Below are 23,477 nucleotides of genomic sequence, written 5' to 3'. Positions count from 1 at the left end.
TTATTAAGCAAATACATTATTTACTTAATGTATTTTATTTCATATGAGTGATAAAGGGCATCCTCTCTCTAGAGAATGGGGAGTGGAGCTGAAATCTCCAAGCTTATTTCTATCATGGCTTTACTTTCTGGTGACCAGTCTCCACCAAGAGTTGCTGTTTTGGAACAGAAAACACTCTTATCACCCAGGAAATTCCAAGGAATTTAGGAGCTCTCTGTCAGAAACAGAGGTCAGAGACCAAATATTAGATCAAAGGATTCTCCGTTCACCTTTATTCACAAGGGTTAGGAGCTGTGTTTCAGGAACCAGGGCAGAAACCAAAAGGTTTTCTTTTTTTTTTTTTAATTTTTTTCAATATTTATTTTTTAGTTGTAGTTAGACAAAATACCTTTATTTTTATTTTATTTTTTTTAGAGAGAGAGAATTTTTTAATATTTATTTTTTAGTTTTTGGTGGACACAGTATCTTTATTGTACTTTCAAAAGGTTTTCTTAATAATCACATCACTCAGGAAATTACAAGAGTTTTAGGGGCTTTGTATCAAAAGACTGGAGTCAGAGACTATAATTTAAGTTTCTTATGTTGCTTGTTTCTGTTCTGTGCTATGGTTAACCGCCCCCCCACCCCCCCCCAAAAAAAAAAAAACAAAACAACAACAAAAAAACCCCAAAACCAAAACCAAACCCAGGGGATAGAAATCAGAGGTTGCTTTCTTCCTTATGGTATATGTCCATCAGTAACCATCCTTGTCTTCCTTACCCTAGGTGACTGAGCAGTTACAGCTTGATCACCCCTAATCAGAAAACCTGAAATTTGAAATGCTCTAAAATCTGAAATTTGCTGAGCATTGACATGATGCCACAAGTGGAAAATTCCACATCCAATTTCATGTGATGGATTGTAGTCAAGATATAGCTCACTAAGAATATTGAATAAAATTGCCTTCAGGCTAAGTATATAGGATAGGCATGAAACATAAACAAGTGTTGTTTAGACTTGGGTCCCAACCCCAAGATATCTCAGTGTGCGTGTGCAAATGTTCCAAAATATGAAGCAAAGCCTGGAATCCAAAATACTTCTGTCTGAAGCATTGCAGATAATGGGTATTAGATCTGTAATACCCAGAACATTGCCAGTGAGTATGTACAGGTGTATGTGTGAGCTTCCCTCACTCAAAAGTCCGTTGCCCCATAGAAACCTCTCTTGTAACAATCTATGGGCACCCTCTTTGTGGCTTGAAAAGAGGAACAGGAAAATGCCCAGTTACGTGTCAAGCTGAACTTGGGGAGGCCTACAAATATGAATTTCCACTAGATGTTTATAATTTATTCATATAATAGAATAGTATACTAGGGTCCATTCATCCAAGTGTACAGATTTTTAAAATATTAAGATTTTGCCTAGTTGTTTTAGTTTATTTTTAGAGAACTAAATACAGGTTGAGCATCCTTAATCTGAAATAAATAATGCTCTGACATTTAAAACTTTTTTGCGTAGCTTTGGGCTCTAGAAGTTTTGAATTTGGAATTTTTAGTTGAGGGATGCTTAACCAGATCAAATATTTTAAATTGCAGATAGCTCTGAAATCTGGAACATGTCAAGCATTTTAGATTAGGGATACTCAATCTGTTCAACATCTGTTGTAGATGCCATTGATTTTCTCTTTGAAGCCTTCCCTCCCTTTTCTTCCCAGAGGTAATTGTACTCCTGAAGTTGGTATGTATCCTTTCTGCTCATGGTTTCATATTTATGTTCAAATATTGTTTTTTGTTTTTTTTTTAACCAAGAGATTTTATTGGCGGGCTGCCCGAAGAAAAGGAGAGGCAAAGAGCAGAGAGAGGAGAGGAGGAGGGCAGAGAGAAAGAAGGGAAGAGTCAAATATTGTTTATTGTAATTTTATTTATTTTTTATTGGTTGTTCAAAACATTACAAAGCTCTTGACATATCATATTTCATACTTTAGATTCGAGTGGGTTATGAACTCCCATTTTTACCCCAAATACAGATTGCAGAATCACATCGGTTACACATCCATATTTTTACATAATGCCATATTAGTAACTGTTGTATTCTGCTATCTTTCCTAACCTCTACTATCCCCCCTCCCCTTCCCTTGTAATTTTATTTTTTAATTATAGTTGGACACAATACCTTTATTTATTTATTTATTATGTGGTGCTGAGGATCGAACCCAGGACCTCACACATGCTAGGTGAGCGCTCTACCAGTGAGCCACAACCCCAGCCCCATTTATTGTACTTTTTAAATTGTTTTTTTTTTGGTGGTGCTGGGGATTTAACCCAGGGCCTTGTGCTTGCAAGGCAAGCACTCTACCAACTGAGCTATATCTTCAGCCCCTTTTGAATTTTTTTCCTCCAAGTTTTTTTGTTGTGTTAAATATATGTGTAAAATAAAATTTAACATTTCTTTCCTCCCTTTTTCTTTTGGTACTGGGGATTTAACCCAGGGGTGCTTAACCACGGAAACCATATTCCCAGACTTTTTTATATTTTATTTTGAGACAGGGTTTTACTAAGTTGCTTAGGGCCTTGCTAAATTGCTGAGGCTGGCTTTGAACTCACTCTGCAGTTGTTTCTCCCTTGTGGTTATTGTGTATATTGTTGTTTTGAACATTTGTTTACAAATATCTGTTTCTGTTTTCAGTTTTTTTGGATATATATACCTGAGAATGAAATTTCTAGGTCATATGTTTAACTTTCTGAGGAATTGCTGAACTGTTTTCCATAGTGGCTTGAACATTTTTGTTTCTTTAGTTTTTTTTTTTTTTTTTTCCTTGTGGTACTGAGGATTGAACCCAGGGACTCCTGCATGCAAGGCAAGCAGTCTACCTCTGAACTATATCCCCAGTCCCTTTTTAGTGTGTTTTTAAACTTTATATAAATGATACCATTTTGACATGTGCTGATTGTTGTTTTAGATTCATCAGTGTGTTAAAACTTTTGAGATTTTATAGGATTTTTCTGGAGATTTTATAGGATTTCTCCTTATATATGAGACTGTTTCATACTTTTCTTGAGTTGCTTTGGTCATGTTTTGATATCAGGGTTATTCTAGCACTGTTTAGCAAGCTTATCTTTGATCTTTTGTTTTTCAAAACAATTGATATTTGAGATTTCTAGAAAATTCTAAATATTTTTTTTCAGCTTGCAAGCAATACTTTGAAAAATATCCAGGAGACCACGAACTTATTTGGGAAGTAGAGGGTGTTGGACACTGGTACCAGCGAATACCAGTCACCAGAGCATTACAGAGAGAAACACTTAAAATTACAGGTGAGAGTGTTTTCAGCTTGAACACAGTTCAGTTTAAAAAGAAGTGTCTTATAATGGTGGTGTCTTACAGTCCATAGTAATGGTGTGTTACAAGATCTTTCTAGTAACAAACCTTCTTATCTGAATTTTTATTATACATTGACTTTCAAGTCACCAGTAATGAAGGGACCTAGAAGAGCCCAGCTGAATCTAACAGCCCAGTAGGAATTGATGGGTACAAAAATGAACACTGAAACAGCATAGAATAAGCTTCTGGGGGCCAAAGTAGTGTGTCATCACAAGCATCTCTCCCTAGCACCATTAAAACGTAAGGTAACTGAGAGTCTTCATAATAATAATTCATTATAAGGTGCTATAGAGGAAACATTTGCATCTAAAATTTTAGTACCTTTTTGTTCCGATTGCTTTTAAGAGTGTTTATGAAAATCAGTACAAACAGTATTATATAAAACCAAATATTGATTGGGTTATAATTCGGAAACTTTCTGCACACAGTGGGTTCTCAGAATGAAGCCAAAAGATTTGTGTCTGAAGAATATGGTCTTGCAACTGTTCCAGAGTATGAAGTGGGAACTGAGGAAAATCAATCCAGTGAGATGCAGCTAACTGTAGGTACATTGTATGTTCATTAAAGGAAGTAATAGTGATGTTTCCATTTCTTTAAAGCAGATTAAGTTTACATTTAGTGTGGGTTTTTTTTTTTTTTTTTTTTGATACCAGGGATTAAACCCAGGGATGCTTAACCACTGAGCCACATCTCCAGTCCTTTTTAAAAAATATTTTTTATTTAGAGACAGGGTCTCGCTGAGTTGCTTAGGCTGGCATCGAACTTGAGATCCTCCTATCTCAGCCTCCTGAGCTGCTGGGATTATAGGCCGGTGCGTCCAGCTGTATTTAAGTTTTAAATGTTATAGTTAATTTCTAGAAACTTAGATATTTCATCTTCATTAGTTTTCTTGGCACCTTCTGTGTATTGTTTATTAAGTACTTACTTTGCTTTGAAAAATACTGCTAATCATGTTAATACTAATTTTACAAACTAATTAAAGGAAATCTAGAATAAATAAAAATAATCTGGAAGACAATAATAGTACAATCCTGCTGCTCAGTTATAGCACTGTTATAATGTATACTTACTATACATTATCAGCATGTATTTATATATATTCTTATAAATATATTTATTCTCTTAAATAATTCTAGTTGCTTTGTTAATATAATATTATAAGCACTTTCCATGGCTTTACTGTTTTAAAACATGAAATAGCACACTATATTCTTTTATGTAATATAATAGCATTTTTAATTTCCTTAACATAGAACATTTAAGTTTTTAACTTTAATTGGTTCAGGAGCAAAAACATTTATACATGAATCTTTGTGCAGATGTGATTATTTCCCTGCACATAGGAATTTCTAGAAGTGGAAATAATAGTAGGTTAAAGATTATGTAGTTTTTTTTTTTCTTGGTAAGTTTGAGGCTATATGTGCTAGGTCTTTGTAGAAGGGATATACTTTACAAATGTTAGATATGCTGCAAGTAGAACAGGTTTCATTACTGAATTCACAGGACTTAGCAGATTCTTGTCTAGAACTGATGTTTTTGGTACTGCAGAAGAAGTTCCTGTTCTTTTCTGTTATAGTCCAAAATCCTCAGATACACAAAGGTCCATTTAGTATTTGCCAAATATAATAAAATCAAAGAAAGTGGAGTCTTCCCTTTCCATAAATATATTGAAGGAAATTATTTATTTTAATATTAAGTTAAGCAATTTTTAATGTGTCATTTGAATGAGAATACATTGTAGTGATACTTTGTCTAAGGTTGAAAGCATAAGTTTTCTTTCACTTTAGAAATTCCGATTCTTCATATTAGTTTAAGGCTTAAATAGTTCAAGGAAAATATTTGTATCTCTTTAGCTTTATATTTAAATCTCTTTTTATCAGTAACCACCCGGGGATGTAGTTATTTACTACATGATTTATTCTGTAGGTGATGATGGTGTTTTTATTTGCTTTTCCTTATTTAGATACATAAAATACTAAATTAATTGCTTGTATATCTTTTCTTATCTCTTATTTATTCATCTTTATCTTTTCTAGTTGAACTATAGACTTTTTGAAGACAAGATTTTTTTATCATACCATTTGTCTCAGTTATTCCTTTGTGTTCTATAAATATACTAAATATCTTTAGACACAAATAATTTTACATATTTGTGGGGTACAGTGTGTATACATGTATACAGTGTGTCATGATCAAATTATATCCATATGCATCACTTTAGTCATGTGTCCTTTCTATGTGTTGTTAAATTCAGATTCCTTTCATCTAGCTATTTTGAAACATTATTAATTACTGTCAACCATAGTTTAAATAGAGCTTCTGAAGTCTGCACACCTCCTATATGGTAGGATTTCAATAAGTGTGACATGGAGGAATGAATGGATGATGGTTAATAATGGAGTAGGTGTACTTGGGCATACAAAGATATGGTTCTGGTATACATGGGAAATAATAATCCATTGTTGGAAACAGGTAAGTAAACAAATATACTACAGGACAAAAATTGTCTTAATTATTTGAGCAAGTGATTAGAGGTATATATCAGGGGAAGACTTTAAAAGAACATGTGGGAGTTCAGTGCTAAAAGTTCTTATGGCATTTTGGAAGATATCATGTAAAAAAAAAAGAAACCACATAGATGTGAAAGAAAATGGCATGTTTAATATAAAAGAGATGTTTGTTACTGAAAAGTTTGCAAGTTTGTATTCTGTGCAGTGACAAACCATTAAAGTTTTAAAATTACTATTTTAAGCAAAGCTGTGACATAGTTTGTAATTTGGGACCATCATTCTGTCATTGTGGTAGAAAAAATTAGAATATTATTAGAACAAGGTATACCAGTGAGGAGGCTGTTGGAATAGTTCACATTAAAGATAATTAAGGCCCATATTAAAATAATGGACAGGGTAGTTCTGAGACATTCAGCCACAATTGACAGGCTTTGTGATTGATTGATTGATTGAATGAGGGATATGAAGAAGGTAGTCCTGCTTCATAGGTTTCTGGCTACAATGATTGAATTGCTATTACCATTAGCCTCCATAGGGAGTAATGTTGGGAAAAGATAAGATTCATTTTGGGATAGGCTGTATGTGAAATTGGATGGGCTGTCCACCAGGAGATAATTCCTTTGCAAATAGAGTTTTGGAAATCAGGGTAGAAGATGGGGAACTTAAGTTGTATATTTAGATTCATTAGCAAATAAATGTTAAGATAAAGATAGGTAAAAAAGTGAGGAGAGCAGGTGGCTGAGGACAGAATACTGGGAAACTCCACCTATAACTTATTAGATACTTAGGTTCATAATAAACTGAGGCTATAACATAACATTTCACTTTCAAAGTAACTTTAATGAAAAGTGCTAGTTGAAAAAGTTAAATTTTTTTCTTTTAAACTGAATGAAAATAAATCCATAGGGAGAAAAAATAATTTCAAATGTTAGATTTTAATCTATATCTCTATTTTAGATTGATTCTCTAAAGGAGACCTTTGCAAGCACGTCTGAAGGTAAGAAATTCATCTGATTCATCATAAGTGTTTGAGATACTGAGGATCAGGCATGTGTGGGACTAGAAGTGAAGACTTACACAGTTCTAAGATCCACATCTGGGTCCTGAAGCCATCGCGGCCCCCGGTTTTGCTGTGTATGAGCACTGAGGATGCTGTTACACCTCTCTCTCCCTTTTTTTCTTACCTGTGAAATAGGGACTGTAATGTATGACAGTATCTCCCAAAATCATTTGGAGAGTATGTAAGAGAATATGCAAAAACTGCTTTCAAAAGTGAGGGTAATGTGAAAATGTGAAGAATAAATATTCACTAAGTTATTTTAGATAAAAACACCTTGTTTTCTTAGCTTTGTTAGGAAAGGGTAAACTTGTGCAGCAGTAGGGATGTATGTAAACTATCATAGTTCTTAAACTTTTGTGTATTTTAATAGATAATCCTTCTGCACAGCCCCAGTTGAGTACAGTTTTCCTATTTTTAACTCAGGTCATGAAAAAACACCTGTTTCTACTCGTACTCGAAGCAGTCATCTAAAGCGGCCAAAGATTGGAAAGCGGTTTCAGGATTCTGACTTTAGTGGTTCTCAAGGGGAAGATGAAAAAACTGCCCAGACCTCACTGACAGCTTCAATAAATAAGTAAAGAATTGTTTATTTTACTTCCATTATTATTATTTTATTTTTTTCTTTTACTTCAGGTGGGGACTATTTCATTGTGAGCAAATGCCTTTGGTGTGGGAGTTTATCTTTGGATTCTTCTACAGGATTATTGATTATGCTTTCCAGAGGTGTTTCCTTGATAGTGTGATAAGAACAATTGCTAGTAACAGAGAATAAACTCTATTGAATAATCTTTCATGTATGAAAATAAAGAATATTTTAGTCATTATATTATCCCAGCTGTGTCATTATCACCATTTTGAATTCATTGGTGTAGTTTTTAGTAATGACTGAAGCTTAGTCAACTTTTAAAAACCCTCAATTTTCTTTTTTCAAGGGGTGGGGGTGCGGAGGGTACTAAGTGTTGAACTCAGGGGCACTCAACCACTGAACCACATCCCCAGCCTTGTTTTGTATTTTTATTTAGAGACAGGGTCTCACTGAGTTGCTTAGTGCCTCACAGTTTCTGAGGCTAGCTTTGAACTCGTGATCCTCCTGTCTCAGACTCCTGAGCTACTGGGATTACAGGCATGCCTGGCTAAAACCCCTTAATTTTACTTTATAATTCATCCATTTTATTGGGCTATTGGATATAATTTCTAAGTGATAACCATAAATAATGCAGTCAGTTCTTCACAAACTTAGTAGTCAACTGAATCAACAGAACACTTTGGTGGAAATGCTATTCTCTGCCTTCCTTGTGTCTTATTAAGATTTTAAATTTTATAATAAAATTAGACTTCAGCTTGAATAGATCTATCAACCATTCTGGAGTCAACCATTTAGTTATTTCATAGCTTTGTTCTTTTTGCTGTCAGATTGTTTTGTTAGAGGATTCTATAGTTGTGTTAATTTCATTATGTAAAGAATTGGAAATTTGCATAATTAAGTATTTAAAGGTGTTATTTTAGTAAAGAATCTACAATGTTGAAAGCAATATTTAAATCTAGTAATTAGTGAAAAGAATAAGACTTTAGACAACCCCAGTGTTTTGTCACTGAGCAGTGTTTTGATGTAGTACCCTTTTAGAAGGGAATATAATAGTGCATTTTAAATTGAATATCAATTATTGTGTAATTTGTTTGCTTTTCATAGACAGAACAATAACAGTAAGAATAAACACTCAAATGCTACTTTAGGCATAATGAGGAGTACAATATCATCTTTGCCCTTGAAGAATTTACTGCCTCTTGGTAAAGACAGACATGTACATAGCGAGGAGCACTACAGGCTAGATTGTGATAGAGCAGTAATAAAACCGAAGAACGCAGGGGATGCAGAGAAAAAAGGGAGTATGTTCAGTTGAGGGAATGAAGAGATTTGGCGTTTGAAGTGAGGGTTTCAAAGATAAAATGACAATCAGCAAAGTTGGGAAAGAAGACTTTCTAATCTAAGAGTTCACCAACTATGATCTGTAAGCCAAATTGCCACTGGATTTTAAATTTTTATTTATTTATTTATTTTTAAACTACTGTAATTTTCTTTCATTGCTGGGAATCAAATGCAGGACTTTGCACATGCTAGGCAAGTGCTTTACTGCTAAGTTATACCCCCAGCTCTACCACATGTTTTTGTCCTATTGTGTTTTTGTAAATTTTTTATTGTAAGATATCCATGCTCATTAGGTTTATGCATCTTTTATTTTGATTGTTTTTTGGATTACGATTGCAGAACTGAGAAATTGGAACAGAGACCATATGGCTCACAAAGATTAAGGGAAAAGTTACCGATCCCCTGATACAGACCAGTGCTGTCCAATAGAACTTTCTGCAACGGGTGGCGATGTTCTCTAGGTAGTGTACCACGAAGTGTGGTTAGTGCAACTGAAGAATTGTATTTTTAAATTTCATTTAATATTAATTAATTTAAATTTAAAAATAGTGACTTGTCTTATGGCTACTGTACTAGTACAGATCCAGACTAAATGCACAAAATTAGGAGCACTGTTGAGTAGGATAACTGATACATAAGGTGAATGATAGCATCTGTTTAGTAGGAAATAAAAAATAATGCTCTGGTAATTTTAGGCCTTGAGAGGAGGAGATACACTTTATTCAAAGAGCTTGTAAAGAGCCCTCCAAGTTTTGCTTTTTTTTTTTCTTTCCTTTTTCTTTTTTTGTAATAGAGATTGAACCCAGGGTCAATTAACCACTGAATCATATCCCCAGCCCTTTTTAAAATATTTTATTTAGAGATAGGGTCTTGCTAATTTGCTGGGAGTGGATTTGAACTCAAGATCCTCCTGCCTCAGCCTCCCAAACTGCCAGGATTACAGGCCTGTGTCCCCAAGTCCAGCTACTCTTCAAGTTTTCTGACCTGGTCTGTCACATGTAAAAATAGGTATATTAGAAAGACAACTCTGAGAGCTTTGATGAAGAATGCTGCAGGTCCAAAGTTGAGTTGAGAAGTTACAGTGATCAACAGAGAATTGGGGCTTGAAGCAGAGCCTTGAAATGGGAATAGAAAGTGATATTCTGGAAAATCATTTTGGAGTTAATATTAAACCATTATAACTTTTTATCCATGCTGATATGTTTGAGTATGACAGGGATGTTGTTAATAATTGGGCTTGGGTTGTTGGTCAGTGGAGCATTTGTTAAGCATGCAGGAGGCTCTGGGTTGAATCCCCATCACCACAAAAATATATAATAATAATGCCAGTATCCATAATTTTGGACTGTTCAGATAAACTTGGGATACATGTTCATTCTAATAGAAGGAAGAGCTGATAATATACAGGTAGAATAAAAGATAGGTCTAATTCACATGATTGAGAAGAACAACAATGTGGGAAAGAGAACAAATTTATGAGAAAATGAAGAGATTAGTTTTCTCCCTGCAAGGTTTTCCATTTGTTGGTTGGAGGATACTGTTTGAATCTCTGAAATGTTACTTTCTTAAGAAAGCATTCCTGGGGGTCCCAGTGGCTCAGGAGGCTGAGACAGGAGGATCAGGAGTTCAAAGCCAGCTTTAGCAATGGCAAAGCCAGCTTCAGCAACGGTGAGGCGCTAAGCAACACAAGAGACTCTGTTTCTAAATAAAATACAAAATAAGACTGAGGATGTGGCTCAGTGGTTGAGTGCCCCTGAGTTCAATCTGCAGTATCCCACCCCCTGCCACCAAAAAAGAGAAAGGATTCCTGAAGTTTTTTTTGGAGAGGGTGGTACTAGGGATTGAACTCAGGGGTACTCACCCACTGAGCCATATCTACAGCCCTATTTTGTATTTTATTTAGAGACAGGGTCTCACTGAGTTGCTTAGTGCCTCCCCTTGCTGAGGCTGGCTTTGAACTTGTGATCTTCCTGTCTCAGCCTCCCAAGCTGCTGGGATTAGAGGCATACACCACCATGCCCAGCAGATTCCTGAAATTTTATACTGATCCTTAAGAGAACAAGGAAGAATGTTTTTCTTTTGTGTTCTAGATTAGAGTCTACTACACGCCCCTCGGAGAGCTCAGAAGAATTCCTGGAAGAAGAACCTGAGCAGAGAGTGAGTGAATTTGAGGATGAAAGTCGTGATAAAGATACACGTCCTGCACCTGAAACCCAGCTACGAATAGAAAAGCAAGATGGTGAAAAGGTATGAGTTCACTTGTGAAATAAGATGAATGAACGTAAAGTAAGATTTTCTTAATCATGTATTGGTAGAATAATATAATAATATATTTTAAATAAGTTACAGTTAGTGTTAAGAAGCAGATAATAAATAAGGGCACCCAGGTGCTACACTTGGGAGAGAGAATAAAGTTATAATAAGAGTAATTTATTTCAAGCTGAGTTTATAGAAATTTGAGTTGTATCACATATGTAGGAATAATCAAGTACTAAGATGCTTCAGTGTACTTCAAAGAAAGGAAGGAAGGGCTTGGGATGTAGGTCAGTGGTAGAATGCCTGTGGGCTCAATCCTCAGTACTACAGTAAATAAATAGATAATAACATGTAAATTGATTTGTGGAATTAAATACAGTGAAGAAGTACACAATTGATGTGACCTTACAGACCAGTTAGAATGCTTTTAGGTCCAAAATGCTCTTAGTTGCATCCCTATTTTGGATAGAAGTATAGGAATCAGTTATCCAAAATAAAAAATATTTAACCATATTGATTTTACAGATTCCTATAAAAATAACCTTTCCCCCCCTAAAACTGGAGAAAACAGGCAAAGCCTTTATAACTAGTTTAACTATTTATCTGCTTGATTTCTGTTGTGTTTCAAATATTCTTATCCTCTTTTTTCCTCCTATTTCTGTTCTCTTCTTTTTCCAATAGCTTCAATCCTTTCCTCTCTACAGATTCCTTATTTCATATGTATTGGACTTTCTCAAAAAAAATCTTTTAAATTGTTTTCCAAATCTGTACATCAGGTGAATAACTACATAACTGATTTTTTTTTATTTTTTTAAGATATTGCATCCATCTATAACTCTTATTTTTTTTAAAGAGAGAGAGAATTTTTTAATATTTATTTATTTATTTATTTATTTAGCTTTTGGCATACACAACATCTTTGTTTGTATGTGGTGCTGAGGATTGAACCCAGGCCGCACGCATGCCAGGCGAGTGTGCTACCGCTTGAGCCATATCCCCAGCCTTATTTTATTTTTTTAAGACACACCAATTTAGCTACTACTTCTTCATAAAACTGTATTTTGTTCATTTATTTATTTTCAAAACTATATTTTAAAATAGCATTTTTATTGTATGAAATTGAGGAAATAAATAAAAATACATATGGAAAAATAAAGAAAAGCACTTTTGAAAAACCCAAGATTTGTATGCATCTAAATGATGATAGAAATAGATATTTTGACACAATACCTTTATTTATTTATTAATACGTGGTGCTGAGGATTGAACCCAGGGCCTCACACGTGCCAGGCGAGTGCTCTACCGCTGAGTTATGTAATCTCTCCTAGTCCTCCTTCTGAGGAGATAGTAATTTGGATATCATTTCTGCTTCATAGCCTATCTCCATTCCAACTCCAATAAAAGGGGATTGTTAATGTTATGATTTTTTATAAACAGGAAGACTTTAAATGACATTCACATTTATACTACTCAATCAAATGTTTCAACTCAATAATGTACACTTGTACATTTTAATGCTTAATTATTTTATATTTGTTATCTACTGAGTCTACAATTTTTTAGCAGCTTTATTGAGATACAATGGATATGCAAGTAGACTTACATGCACTGTAAGTATAAAATTTATGTCTGACATATGTTATGTAGACACTCCTGACACCATCACCTCATCAAGATAATAAACATGACTATCATATCAAAAAAAAAAAAAAGAAATAGATATTTTGTTTTCTTCTCCTCCTTTAAACTCTAGAATAAACTGTTGTATCTACAGTCTACTGTACCTCATATACCCTGCTTCATTCACTCAGCAAGACATTGAGCACATGCTTTCCCCTCCTTTCCCCTCCCCTCCCATCTTCCCTCTCTACCTCCTCTGCTGTTGTTTAATTCTCTCCCTTTTTTCCCTCCTCCTTTCCCCTCACAACCTCTTATAATTTTGTGTAACATTGAAGGTCTCCTACTTTTTTCCATATGCTTTCCCTTCTCTCTCCCTTTCTCTCCCCACTCTCGTCTTTGTTTAATGTTAGTCTTTTCCACATACTCATCCTTCCTGTTCTGTTCTTAGTTGCTCTCTTTATATCAAAGAAGACATTTGGCATTTGTTTTTTAAGGATTGGCTAGCTTCGCTTAGCATAATCTGCTCTAATGCTATCCATTTCCCTGCAAATTCTATGATTTTGTCATTTTTTACTGCTGCATAATATTCCATTGTGTATAGATGCCACATTTTTTTTATCCATTCATCTATTGAAGGGCATCTAGGTTGGTTCCACAGTCTAGCTATTGTGAATTGTGCCACTATAATCATTGATGTGGCAGTATCCCTATAGTACGCTCTTTTAAGATCCTCAGGGAATAGTCCGAGAAGGGCGATAGCTGGGTCAAATGGTGGATCCATTCCCAGCTTTCCCAGGAATCTCCATACTGCTTTCCAAATTGGCCTCACCAATTTGCAGTCCCACCAGCAGTGTACAAGTGTACCCTTTTCCCCACATCCTCACCAACACTTATTGTTGTTTGACTTCATAATGGCTGCCAATCTTACTGGAGTGAGATGGTATCTTAGGGTGGTTTTGATTTGCATTTCTCTGACTGCTAGAGATGGTGAGCATTTTTTCATGTACTTGTTGATTGATTGTATGTCCTCCTCTGAGAAGTGTCTGTTCAGGTCCTTGGCCCATTTGTTGATTGGGTTATTTGTTATCTTATTGTTTAATTTTTTCAGTCTTTGTATATTCTGGGTATTAGGGCTCTATCTGAAGTGTGAGGGGTAAAAATTTGTTCCCATGAAGTAGGCTCTCTATTTACCTCTTTTATTGTTTCTCTTGCTGAGAAAAAACTTTTTAGTTTAAGTAAGTCCCATTTGTTTATTCTTGTTATTAACTCTTGGGCTATGGGCGTCCTATTAAGGAATTTGGAGCCCGACCCCACAGTATGTAGATCGTAGCCAACTTTTTCTTCTATCAGACACAGTGTCTCTGTTTTGATATCTAGCTCCTTGATCCATTTTGAGTTAACTTTTGTGCATGGCGAGAGAAAGGGATTCAGTTTCATTTTGTTGCATATGGATTTCCAATTTTCCCAGCACCATTTGTTGAAGATGCTATTCTTCCTCCATTGCATGTTTTTAGCCCCTTTATCAAATATAAGATAGTTGTAACTTTGTGGATTAGTCTTTGTGTCCTCTATTCTGTACGATTGGTCCACCTGCCTGTTTTGGTACCAGTACCATGCTGTTTTTGTTACTATTGCTCTGTAGTACAGTTTGAAATCTGGTATTGCTATACCTCCAGATTCACACTTCCTGCTTAGAGTTGCTTTTGCTATTCTGGGTCTATTGTTTTTCCATATGAATTTCATGATTGTTTTATCTATTTCTACAAGAAATGCCATTGAGATTTTGATTGGCATTGCATTAAACCTGTAGAGAACTTTGGGTAATATCGCCATTTTGATGATGTTAGTTCTGCCTATCCATGAACAGGGTATATTTTTCCATCTTCTAAGATCTTCTTCTATTTCTCTCTTTAGGGTTCTGTAGTTTTCATTGTATAAATCTTTCACCTCTTTTGTTAAGTTGATTCCCAAGTATTTTATTTTTTTTGAGGATATTGTGAATGGAGTGGTCTTCCTCATTTCCATTTCAGAAGTTTTGTTGCTGATATACAGGAATGCCTTTGATTTATGCGTGTTGATTTTATATCCTGCCACTTTGCTGAATTCATTTATTAACTCTAGCAGTTTCTTTGTAGACCCTTTTGGGTCTGTTAAATATATTATCATGTCATCCACAAATAGTGATAATTTAAGTTCTTCTTTTCCTATTTTTATGACTTTAATTTCTTTTTTCTGTCTAATTGCTCTGGCTAGTACTTCAAGAACTAAATTGAAAAGAAGTGGTGATAGAGGGCACCTGTCTTGTTCCAGATTTTAGAGGGAATGCCTTCAGTTTTTCTCCGTTTAGGATGATGCTAGCCTGAGGTTTAGCATATATAGCTTTTACAATGTTGAGGTAAATTCCTGTTATCCCTAGTTTTTCTAGTGTTTTGAACATAAAAGGATGCTTTGTACTTTGTTAAATGCTTTTTCTGCATCTATTGAGATGATCATATGGTTCTTGTCTTTAAGTCTATTGATGTGGTGAATAGCATTTATTGATTTCCGTATATTGAACCAGCCCTGCATCCCAGGGATGAATCCTACTTGATCATGGTGCACAAGTTTTTTGATATGCTTTTGTATTCGACTCACCAGAATTTTATTGAGAATTTTTGCATCCAAGTTCATTAGAGATATTGGTCTGTAGTTTTCTTTCTTTGAAGTGTCTTTGTCTGGTTTCGGGATCAGGGTGATGTTGGCCTCATAGAATGAATTTGGAAGAGCTCCTTCTTTTTCTGTTTCTTGAAATAGCTTGAAAAGTATTGGTATTAATTCTTCTTTGAAGGTTTTGTAAAACTCCGCTGTATACCCATCCGGTCCAGGGCTTTTCTTGGTTGGTAGTCTTTTGATGGCTTCTTCTATTTCTTCCTTTGTTATTGGTCTGTTTAAATTGTGTGTGTCTTCCTGACTCAATCTGGGCAGATCATATGACTTAAGAAATTTATCGATATCTTCACTATCTTCTATTTTATTGGAATATAGGGTTTCAAAATACTTTCTAATTATCTTCTGTATTTCTGTAGTGTCTGTTGTGATATTGCCTTTTTCATCCTGTATGTTAGTAATTTGAGTTCTCTCTCTTTTTCTCTTCGTTAGCATGGCTAAGGGCCTGTCTATCTTATTTATTTTTTCAAAGAACCAACTTTTAGTTTTATCAATTTTTTCAATAGTTTTTTTTGTTTCAATTTCGTTGATTTCTGCTCTAATTTTAATTATTTCTTGTCTTCTACTACATTTGCTGTTGTTTTGCTCTTCCTTTTCTAGGTTTTTGAGGTGTAGTGTGAGTTCATTTATTTGTTGGTTTTTCTTTTTTTTTGAGGAAAGAACTCCAAGAAATGAATTTCCCTCTTAAAACTGCTTTCATTGTGTCCTATAGATTCCGGTATGTTGTGTCTGTATTATCATTTGTCTCTAAGAATTTTTTTATCTCCTCCTTTATGTCTTCTGTAACCCACTGATCGTTCAGTAACATATTGTTCATTTTCCATGTGATGTAGGATTTTTCCTTCCTTCTTTTATCATTGATTTCCAATTTCATTCCATTATGATCAGATATGGTGCATGGTATTATCTCCACGCCTTTATATTTACTAAGAGTTGCCCTATGGCATAATATATGGTCTGTCTTTGAGTAGGATCCATGTGCTGCTGAGAAGAACGTGTATCCACTTGATGATGGTTGATATATTCTATATATGTCGGTTAAGTCTAGGTTATTGATTGTGCTGTTGAGTTCTATAGTTTCTTTATTCAGTTTTTGTCTAGAGGATCTGTCTAATGGCGAGAGCGGTGTGTTGAAGTCACCCATTATTATTGTGTTGTAGTCTATTTGACTCTTGAACTTAAGGAGAGTTTGTTTTATGAACGTTGTGGCACCATTGTTTGGTGCATACAAATTGATAATTGTTATGTCTTGTTGGTGGATGGTTCTTTTTAACAGTATATAGTGTCCTTCTTTATCCCTTTTGATTAACTTAGGTTTGAAGTTGATTTTATTTGATATGAGTATGGCCACTCCTGCTTGCTTCCGAGGGCCATGTGAGTGGTAAGATTTTTCCCAACCTTTTACCTTCAGCCTGTGTATGTCTTTTCCTATCATATGAGTCTCCTGAAGGCAGCATATTGTTGGGTTTGTTTCTTTGATCCAGGTTACTAGCCTATGTCTCTTGATTGGTGAGTTCAGGCCATTAACATTTAAGGTTACAATTGAAATATGATTTGTACTTCCAGTCATGTTTATTTATTTATTTATTTTAATTTGGCTAGTTTTACTCATTGGTTTTTTTCCTCCCCCTTTACTGAGATACCTCCCGCTGTTAGTTTTGGGCACAATTTTTCAATTCCTCTTCTTGTAGTAGTTTGCTCAAAATGCTTTGCAGTGCTGGTTTTCTTGCTGCGAATTCTTTTAGCTTTTGTTTATTGTGAAAGATTTAATTTCATTGTCAAATCTGAAGTTTAATTTTGCTGGATACAGTAATCTTGGTTGGAGGCCATTATTTTTCAGCGTTTGAAATACATTGTTCCAGAACCTTCTCGCTTTCAAAGTCTGTGATGAAAAATCAGTTGTTAACCTAATTGGTTTACCCCTGAATGTAATCTGCCTCCTTTCTCATTAAAAACATTAATGTTCTCTCCTTGTTCTGTATGTTGGCTATCTTCATAATTATATGTCTTGGAGTTGGTCTATTACGGTTTTGAATGTTTGGGGTCCTGTAGGCTTCCAGGATTTGGCAATCCATTCCATCCTTCATCTCTGGGAAGTTTTCTAGAATTATTTCATTTAGTATGCTGTCCATTCCTTTGGTTTGAATCTCTATGCCTTTTTCTATCCTGATGACTCTCAAATTTGTTTTTTTTACGACATCCCATATCTCTTGAATAGACTGCTCGTGGGATTTAAGCATCTTTTCTGTGTTGACTATATTCTTTTCAAGTTGATAAACCTTGTCTTCATTATCTGATGTTCTGACTTCTACTTGATCTAGTCTATTTGTAATATTCTCGTTTGAGTTTTTAATTTGGTTTATAGTTTCCTGCATTTCTAGGATTATTGTTTGATTTTTTTAAGATCTCTATCTCCTGGTAAAGCTCGTTCTTTGCCATTTGAATTTGTTTGTTTAATTCATTTTCAAAATATACTTTTATTGCTTGGACTTGCTGTCTCATGTCTTCTCTAATATTCCTTTCCATTTGAGTTAGGTATGCCTTGAGTTCTTTCTCTAACCCTGTTTCTGATGCTTCTAGGTCCTCCTGTAGAATTAAGTTATCCTGCATTGTTTGTACTCCTTTTTTCCCTTGTTTTCTCATGATGTTCACGTTACTTTCCAGCTCTATTTGATTGCTGTGTTTCTGCTCTCTTCTGTAGATTTGTTTTGGTTTTGTATATCTCTGTTGTCTCTCCTTCGTGTTGGTAAACTATGCCTGTTAACATGGATTCCGCTGGTAAGGAATTCCAACGGCCGAGCTCCAATGACGTCACTTCTCTGCTATGACGGGCCCCAGGCTCCTTGCCGGGGGTGTCCCACTGTGGGGGGTGTGACTGGACCGTCTCTGGTTGGTTTCAGCTCCCAGTCACGGCAGGCAGGCGATCTCCAGCCACCCAGTCGCGCAGGCAGCGGGTTCGCCTGTCGCCAGCGGGCGGGCGATCTCTAGCCACCCAGTCGCACGGTTGGTAGCCGGTGGGCAGGCGTTCTCCAGCCGCCCAGTTATGCGGGCAGTGGGTGGACTGTCGCTGGCAGGCCTGCGGTTTCTAGCCGCCCAGTCACGAGGGCCTGGCCTCTAGACCCCTGGCTTCTCCTGCTAGTCTTGGTTTCTCCTGCTAGACCAGATTTCCCCTAAGTGACGGCTCTTGGCAGTTCAAACCGTACTCTGGGTCTGCTGTTTGTTGGGTGTGGAGGGTGGCTATTGGGAACCCCGGCATTCTATTGTTTTGATTTTCTCCGCTTGCCCCTCCCCCAGCGCTGGCTATACAGGTTTCGTTTTGGCTGCCGATGGGAGGGGGAGTTGAAGGTCAGGTGTCTCTAGTTTTCCCCTGAGTCTTTATGCAGGCTCGCTCTGATACTCCCTCCCCCGGAAAGCCTAGGAGAGTTTTTATGCGAATTCCCCGATGTAAGGGGGATGAGCTGAGTAACACACCTGTTTTATTGTTGCAATCTGTCCGAGAGTGGCGGTGGTCACTTCAGCTCTCCAAGATGGTGGCTGCTGATTTCCTTGGTGGAGTCTCCGCTGTGGGAGACAGAACTGTACTGCTTCCTTCACCGACTGGAATCCCGTACTCAGCCCGGGGGTCAGTGCAGGCTCAGCAGGCCTGATTCCACAGAATCGCAGCCACTTTTCTCCCTGCTTGCTAATTAATCGCTTCTCTGCGGCGAGGCGCCATCTGTAGCCGCATGGCAGGCTGCGTGAATCCGATAACTTCCTTTTTAATGCAGATGGTTTCCCTTACCTGGATTAACTACTTTCCCCACCTAGAAGTTCTCTGGTTCCTTGTCTTTATAACACTCATTTTTTTTTTTTTTTGTTTAAATCTCTGCAGTTTTGTTTGTAGTTATGTATGTGTGTTTGTATATATGAATGACTCCTTTTTACTTTTGTTCTTATTATGGACATTCTAGAAAACTCAGAAAGATTTAGAAAACTTTTTGGTTCATGGTCTCTCTTTTGAAAGTACATTCAATCTAATGACTTAAAGTGTTATCTCTATGGGGATGGTCAGTAACTCTAGATTTTCAATATTTATTCAGATTCTGGTCCCATAATGCCACTTGCCTACTGAATATTTCTATTTAGACAGATATCTTCTGTCATCTTAAATTAAACCCAAATCTCTCTCTTTTTTTTTTTTATTGTAGAAGGGGATATTAGAGGTTTTGCCCAGGGGTGCTTTACCACTGAGTTACATCCCAGCCCTTTTTGTTTTTTTGAGACAGGGTATCTTTAAGTTGTTCAGGTCCTCACTAAATTGCTGAGGCTGGCCTCCAATTTGCTATCCTGCTTTCACCCCGTGTAGCTTGGCTTATGGGTATGTGCCACTGCACCAAGCTCTAGTCCTTTTTTTTTTTTTTTTTAAATTATTATTTCTTTATTGAACCTGGTTTTCCTGGTTTTTATCTTTCATTCTGTTTTCAAACTTAAAACTTAATGGACTGGCCTTTTCATTTCTTATTTTCAGTTACCACAGTTTATTTTTTAAGCATTTGATTTATCTAATTTTCTTCCTTTTAACATTCTCCCACTCTACTTGGTCCTTTTATTAGTTTATTATAATTACCTTATGTGTGCATCTGATTCTGTGTACCACCTGGTATAATAATAAAATATATATTAATTATAGAAAAACTTTTACTTTAAGCTGGTCACGGTGGTGCCTGCCTATATAATCCCAGCTGCTCAGGAGGCTGAGGCAGAAAGATCATGAGTTCACAGCCAGCCTCAGCAATTTATTGAGGCCCTAATCAACTCAATGAGACTCTGTCCCTAAATAAATATTTGAAAAAATGGGCTGGGGATGTGGGGATGTGGCTTAGTGCTTAAGTGCCCCTGGGGTCAGTCCCTGTTACCTGGTAGTAAAAAGAAAGAAAAGAAAACTTTAGAAAAAAATTTTTTTTAAATATTTTTTTAGTTGTCAATGGACCTTTATTTTTATTTATTTATATGTGGTGCTGAAGAGTGAACCCAGTGCCTCATACCTGCTAGGCAAGCGCTCGGCCATTGAGCTGTAACTTCAGTCTTAGAAAAAAAATTTTTTATAGAAAAGATAAGTCTCTGACTTCAACATCTCTTTAGAGAACTTTCCTTAATATGCTTTCAGAAATCTTGTATTCTATTTCTGAATACTCAAATGTATTTGTTTTCTATTTTTTAATATGGTAATAAAATTTCTTCTAATTATTAGACTTGTCACTAGAATTAATTTGAAATATTTATCATTAAACAGAAATAAACTGATAAACACTGGAAGAAGAATTTCAGAAATTGGAGGATTTGTGTTATCAGATCACCTTCCCATATTTTAATGTGATGCAAGGAGCCAGATTGCTCAGAAATGATCCTGGGTTGACTAACAATGAGCTAGCTGAGAATGGGGTTCTCTTTTTTTTCCCAGTAAGAAGCAGCACCCAAACTCCACTTTCCAGGAGACTTTCCCTGGCAAGATAAAATATTTTCCAATAGGTCCCAATGATTCCAGGTGATGAACCTTAAAAAGTCTAGGCTCCCTCTGGTGCCTTTTTACTGAAAAAGTTCCTGTCATGATTGTCAGGCAAGAAAGAAGAGCACGAAAGTTCAGGGTCTTTTCACCAAATTTTAGATCCATACTACTGTCTCATCTCCATTCGAACACTGAGAGTATGAGCTATTTATGGGTTCTTTGTTGACCTTTCCTCATTAGTTTCCCTTTTCCTCCAGTAAAACTATTACTGAAAGAGGGTCAAATAATAGTTCTGATACCATATAATGTTTTAACTCCATCATGAGTCCTGAAGGATGATAGGAACTGAGAAGGGATGAATCTTGCATACCAAAAAGTTTGTTATAAGGTCTCTGCTTTTCCCTCCTGCTGTAGGACTCTGAATTAGAGCCTATGAATGGTGAGATAATGGATGATACTCTTAAGACTTCACTTACAACGGAAGAAGAGGACTCCATTAGTGAAGGTTTAGAAGAAGAATTAAAAGCACAGTCTTGTAATTCCAGTGAAGACACTGTAAATCTCATTCCACTGGTGGTAGAATCCTCAAAACCTCCCGAGGCTGTTGCACCAGATAAGGTAAGACAGAAATAACCCCATTTTTTTTTTTTTAAATCATTTAAAGTGTGCTATTGTAAATGCCATTGAGGATAGATTGGATTGCATACTATATTTTCCTCCAGCTTAACTTGTACAGTATCTGCCTTCTGATTTCAATCCCTAGCAACTGCCCCTGGCCCAAAAGGCATATCTGCTTTATGATAATGAAATGAATTTTTACTTTATTTACTTAGGGAATGCTTAGAAAAGTGGATAAACATGATTTACCAAATGTCAAGTGTCCCACCTGCTTTCATAGTCTATGATCAATATAATTTTAATTAATGAGGCAGAATAGATTAGTGGGAAAAAAATCCATGGTGTAGTATTTGAAAAGAAATTTCTTTTACTTTTAAATATTCTAACTTAAGGCTAAAATATTATATTACACCGATTTACTAGTCTGTCAACTAAATTGCTGAATAAAACTTACATTGCCCTTATCTAATGAAACCATAATCAGATTTAGTGGAGTAGCATAGTGTTAAGCAGTTCTTGGTTCTGGCTCCAGTACCACCAGGAGACTAAACTCTTGGAGGTAATTCATGGTTTTGCAGAATCTTGGTATAAAATTTTAAAATGTCAGGCTGGGGTTGTTGATCAGTGGTAGAGCACTTGCCTTGCATGCGTCAAGCCCTGGGTTTGATCCTCAGCACCATATGAAAAAAAAAAAACAAATAAAAATAAAGATATTAAAAAAACTTTTAAAAGTCCTAAGTACTCTTTGAGGTAAAATAATTATTATATCTAATAGTGTATTAAAATTACTATGAAACAATTTTTGAATAAATTGTATTTGGAATATGCAGATGATTAACAAAAATAATGTATACTGAATTCTTTTAAGTTGTAATTCATTACAGATTAATGTGAAAATAATTCATTTTAGAACTATATTGCAAAAGATTTGCAATTATATTGAACTATATTGCAAAACACAAAAACCAAATTTTGTGTTTTCAGACTCCACATATAACTGATACAGAAATGTTGATAGACCAAGGCCCATCTGATGACAAAGGGCACACCGAAGAGAAACTGTCTCCAGTTTCAAGAAAGAAGGCACATTTTGGAAGTTCAGACAAGGTTGACAGTATCTCAAATGAAGACCGATCTGACAGTGGTTTTCCAAACTCCGTGATAGCTGAATTTTCTGAAGAACCGGTATCTGAGAATTTATCACCCAACACTACTTCTTCACTTGAAGACCAGGGTGAGGAGGGGGTGCCTGAGCCCCAGGAAACATCTACTGCTCTTTCTCAGAGTTCTTTGATAGAGGTTGAACTTGAGGATGTGCCATTTTCACAGAATGCAGGACAGAAGAACCAGTCAGAGGAGCAGTCTGAAGCATCTTCTGAGCAACTGGATCAGTTTACACAATCAGCAGAAAAAGCTGTGGATAGCAGCTCAGAGGAGATAGAAGTGGAAGTGCCTGTAGTAGATAGGCGGAATTTAAGAAGAAAGGCCAAAGGGCATAAAGGACCTGGTAAGAAGAAAGCCAAGCTGACCTGAATGAAGAAGAAATGTGTATGATAAATCCTCTTTGTAACATAATTGTTGTTTTTAAAACAGTGATTAATAAACAGCATGGGGCACAGGACAAAAATTTCTAAAATTTCAATTTGAACTGGAATTTATGATGCAGTTTTTCTCTCCCTTTAGGACCTGTGGTTCAACATTCTTTTTAATTTTTCAGACTATTTTTTGTAAATAGAATTTTTTATTTTTATTAACCATATTTCAATTTTGGGAAACCAGATCATATTATATTTTTCTTTAGCAGGTGGGATACTTGACCATTAATATTTCAAAAAAAATATAAATTTAAAAAGTGAGTAGTCGGATTTCCATTACTTGTAAGGATCACAGAAATCTTTTATACTAAGGGTTTTAATAGTAAAACTTGGTGAAGGG

General features: G+C 35.8%; 1 protein-coding gene across 2 annotated transcripts in view; it reads left to right on the top strand.

Moving 5' to 3' along the window:
• Nucleotides 1-23,075, top strand: part of Fam169a (family with sequence similarity 169 member A) — a 53,366-nt gene extending 30,291 nt beyond the window's left edge. For both annotated transcript variants that reach the window (XM_076857155.1, XM_076857154.1), the window contains 7 exons: nt 3,165-3,293; nt 3,789-3,901; nt 6,828-6,867; nt 7,354-7,504; nt 10,948-11,104; nt 21,339-21,542; nt 22,527-23,075. In XM_076857155.1, the coding sequence (XP_076713270.1) occupies nt 3,165-3,293; nt 3,789-3,901; nt 6,828-6,867; nt 7,354-7,504; nt 10,948-11,104; nt 21,339-21,542; nt 22,527-23,075 (1,343 nt within the window). The remainder of the gene's footprint in view (nt 1-3,164; nt 3,294-3,788; nt 3,902-6,827; nt 6,868-7,353; nt 7,505-10,947; nt 11,105-21,338; nt 21,543-22,526) is intronic.
• Nucleotides 23,076-23,477: the final 402 nt, after the last annotated feature.

Source organism: Callospermophilus lateralis, chromosome 5 (assembly GCF_048772815.1).
Source record: "Callospermophilus lateralis isolate mCalLat2 chromosome 5, mCalLat2.hap1, whole genome shotgun sequence".
Lineage (NCBI taxonomy): Eukaryota > Metazoa > Chordata > Mammalia > Rodentia > Sciuridae > Callospermophilus > Callospermophilus lateralis.
This window is presented reverse-complemented; position numbering and strand designations above follow the sequence as displayed.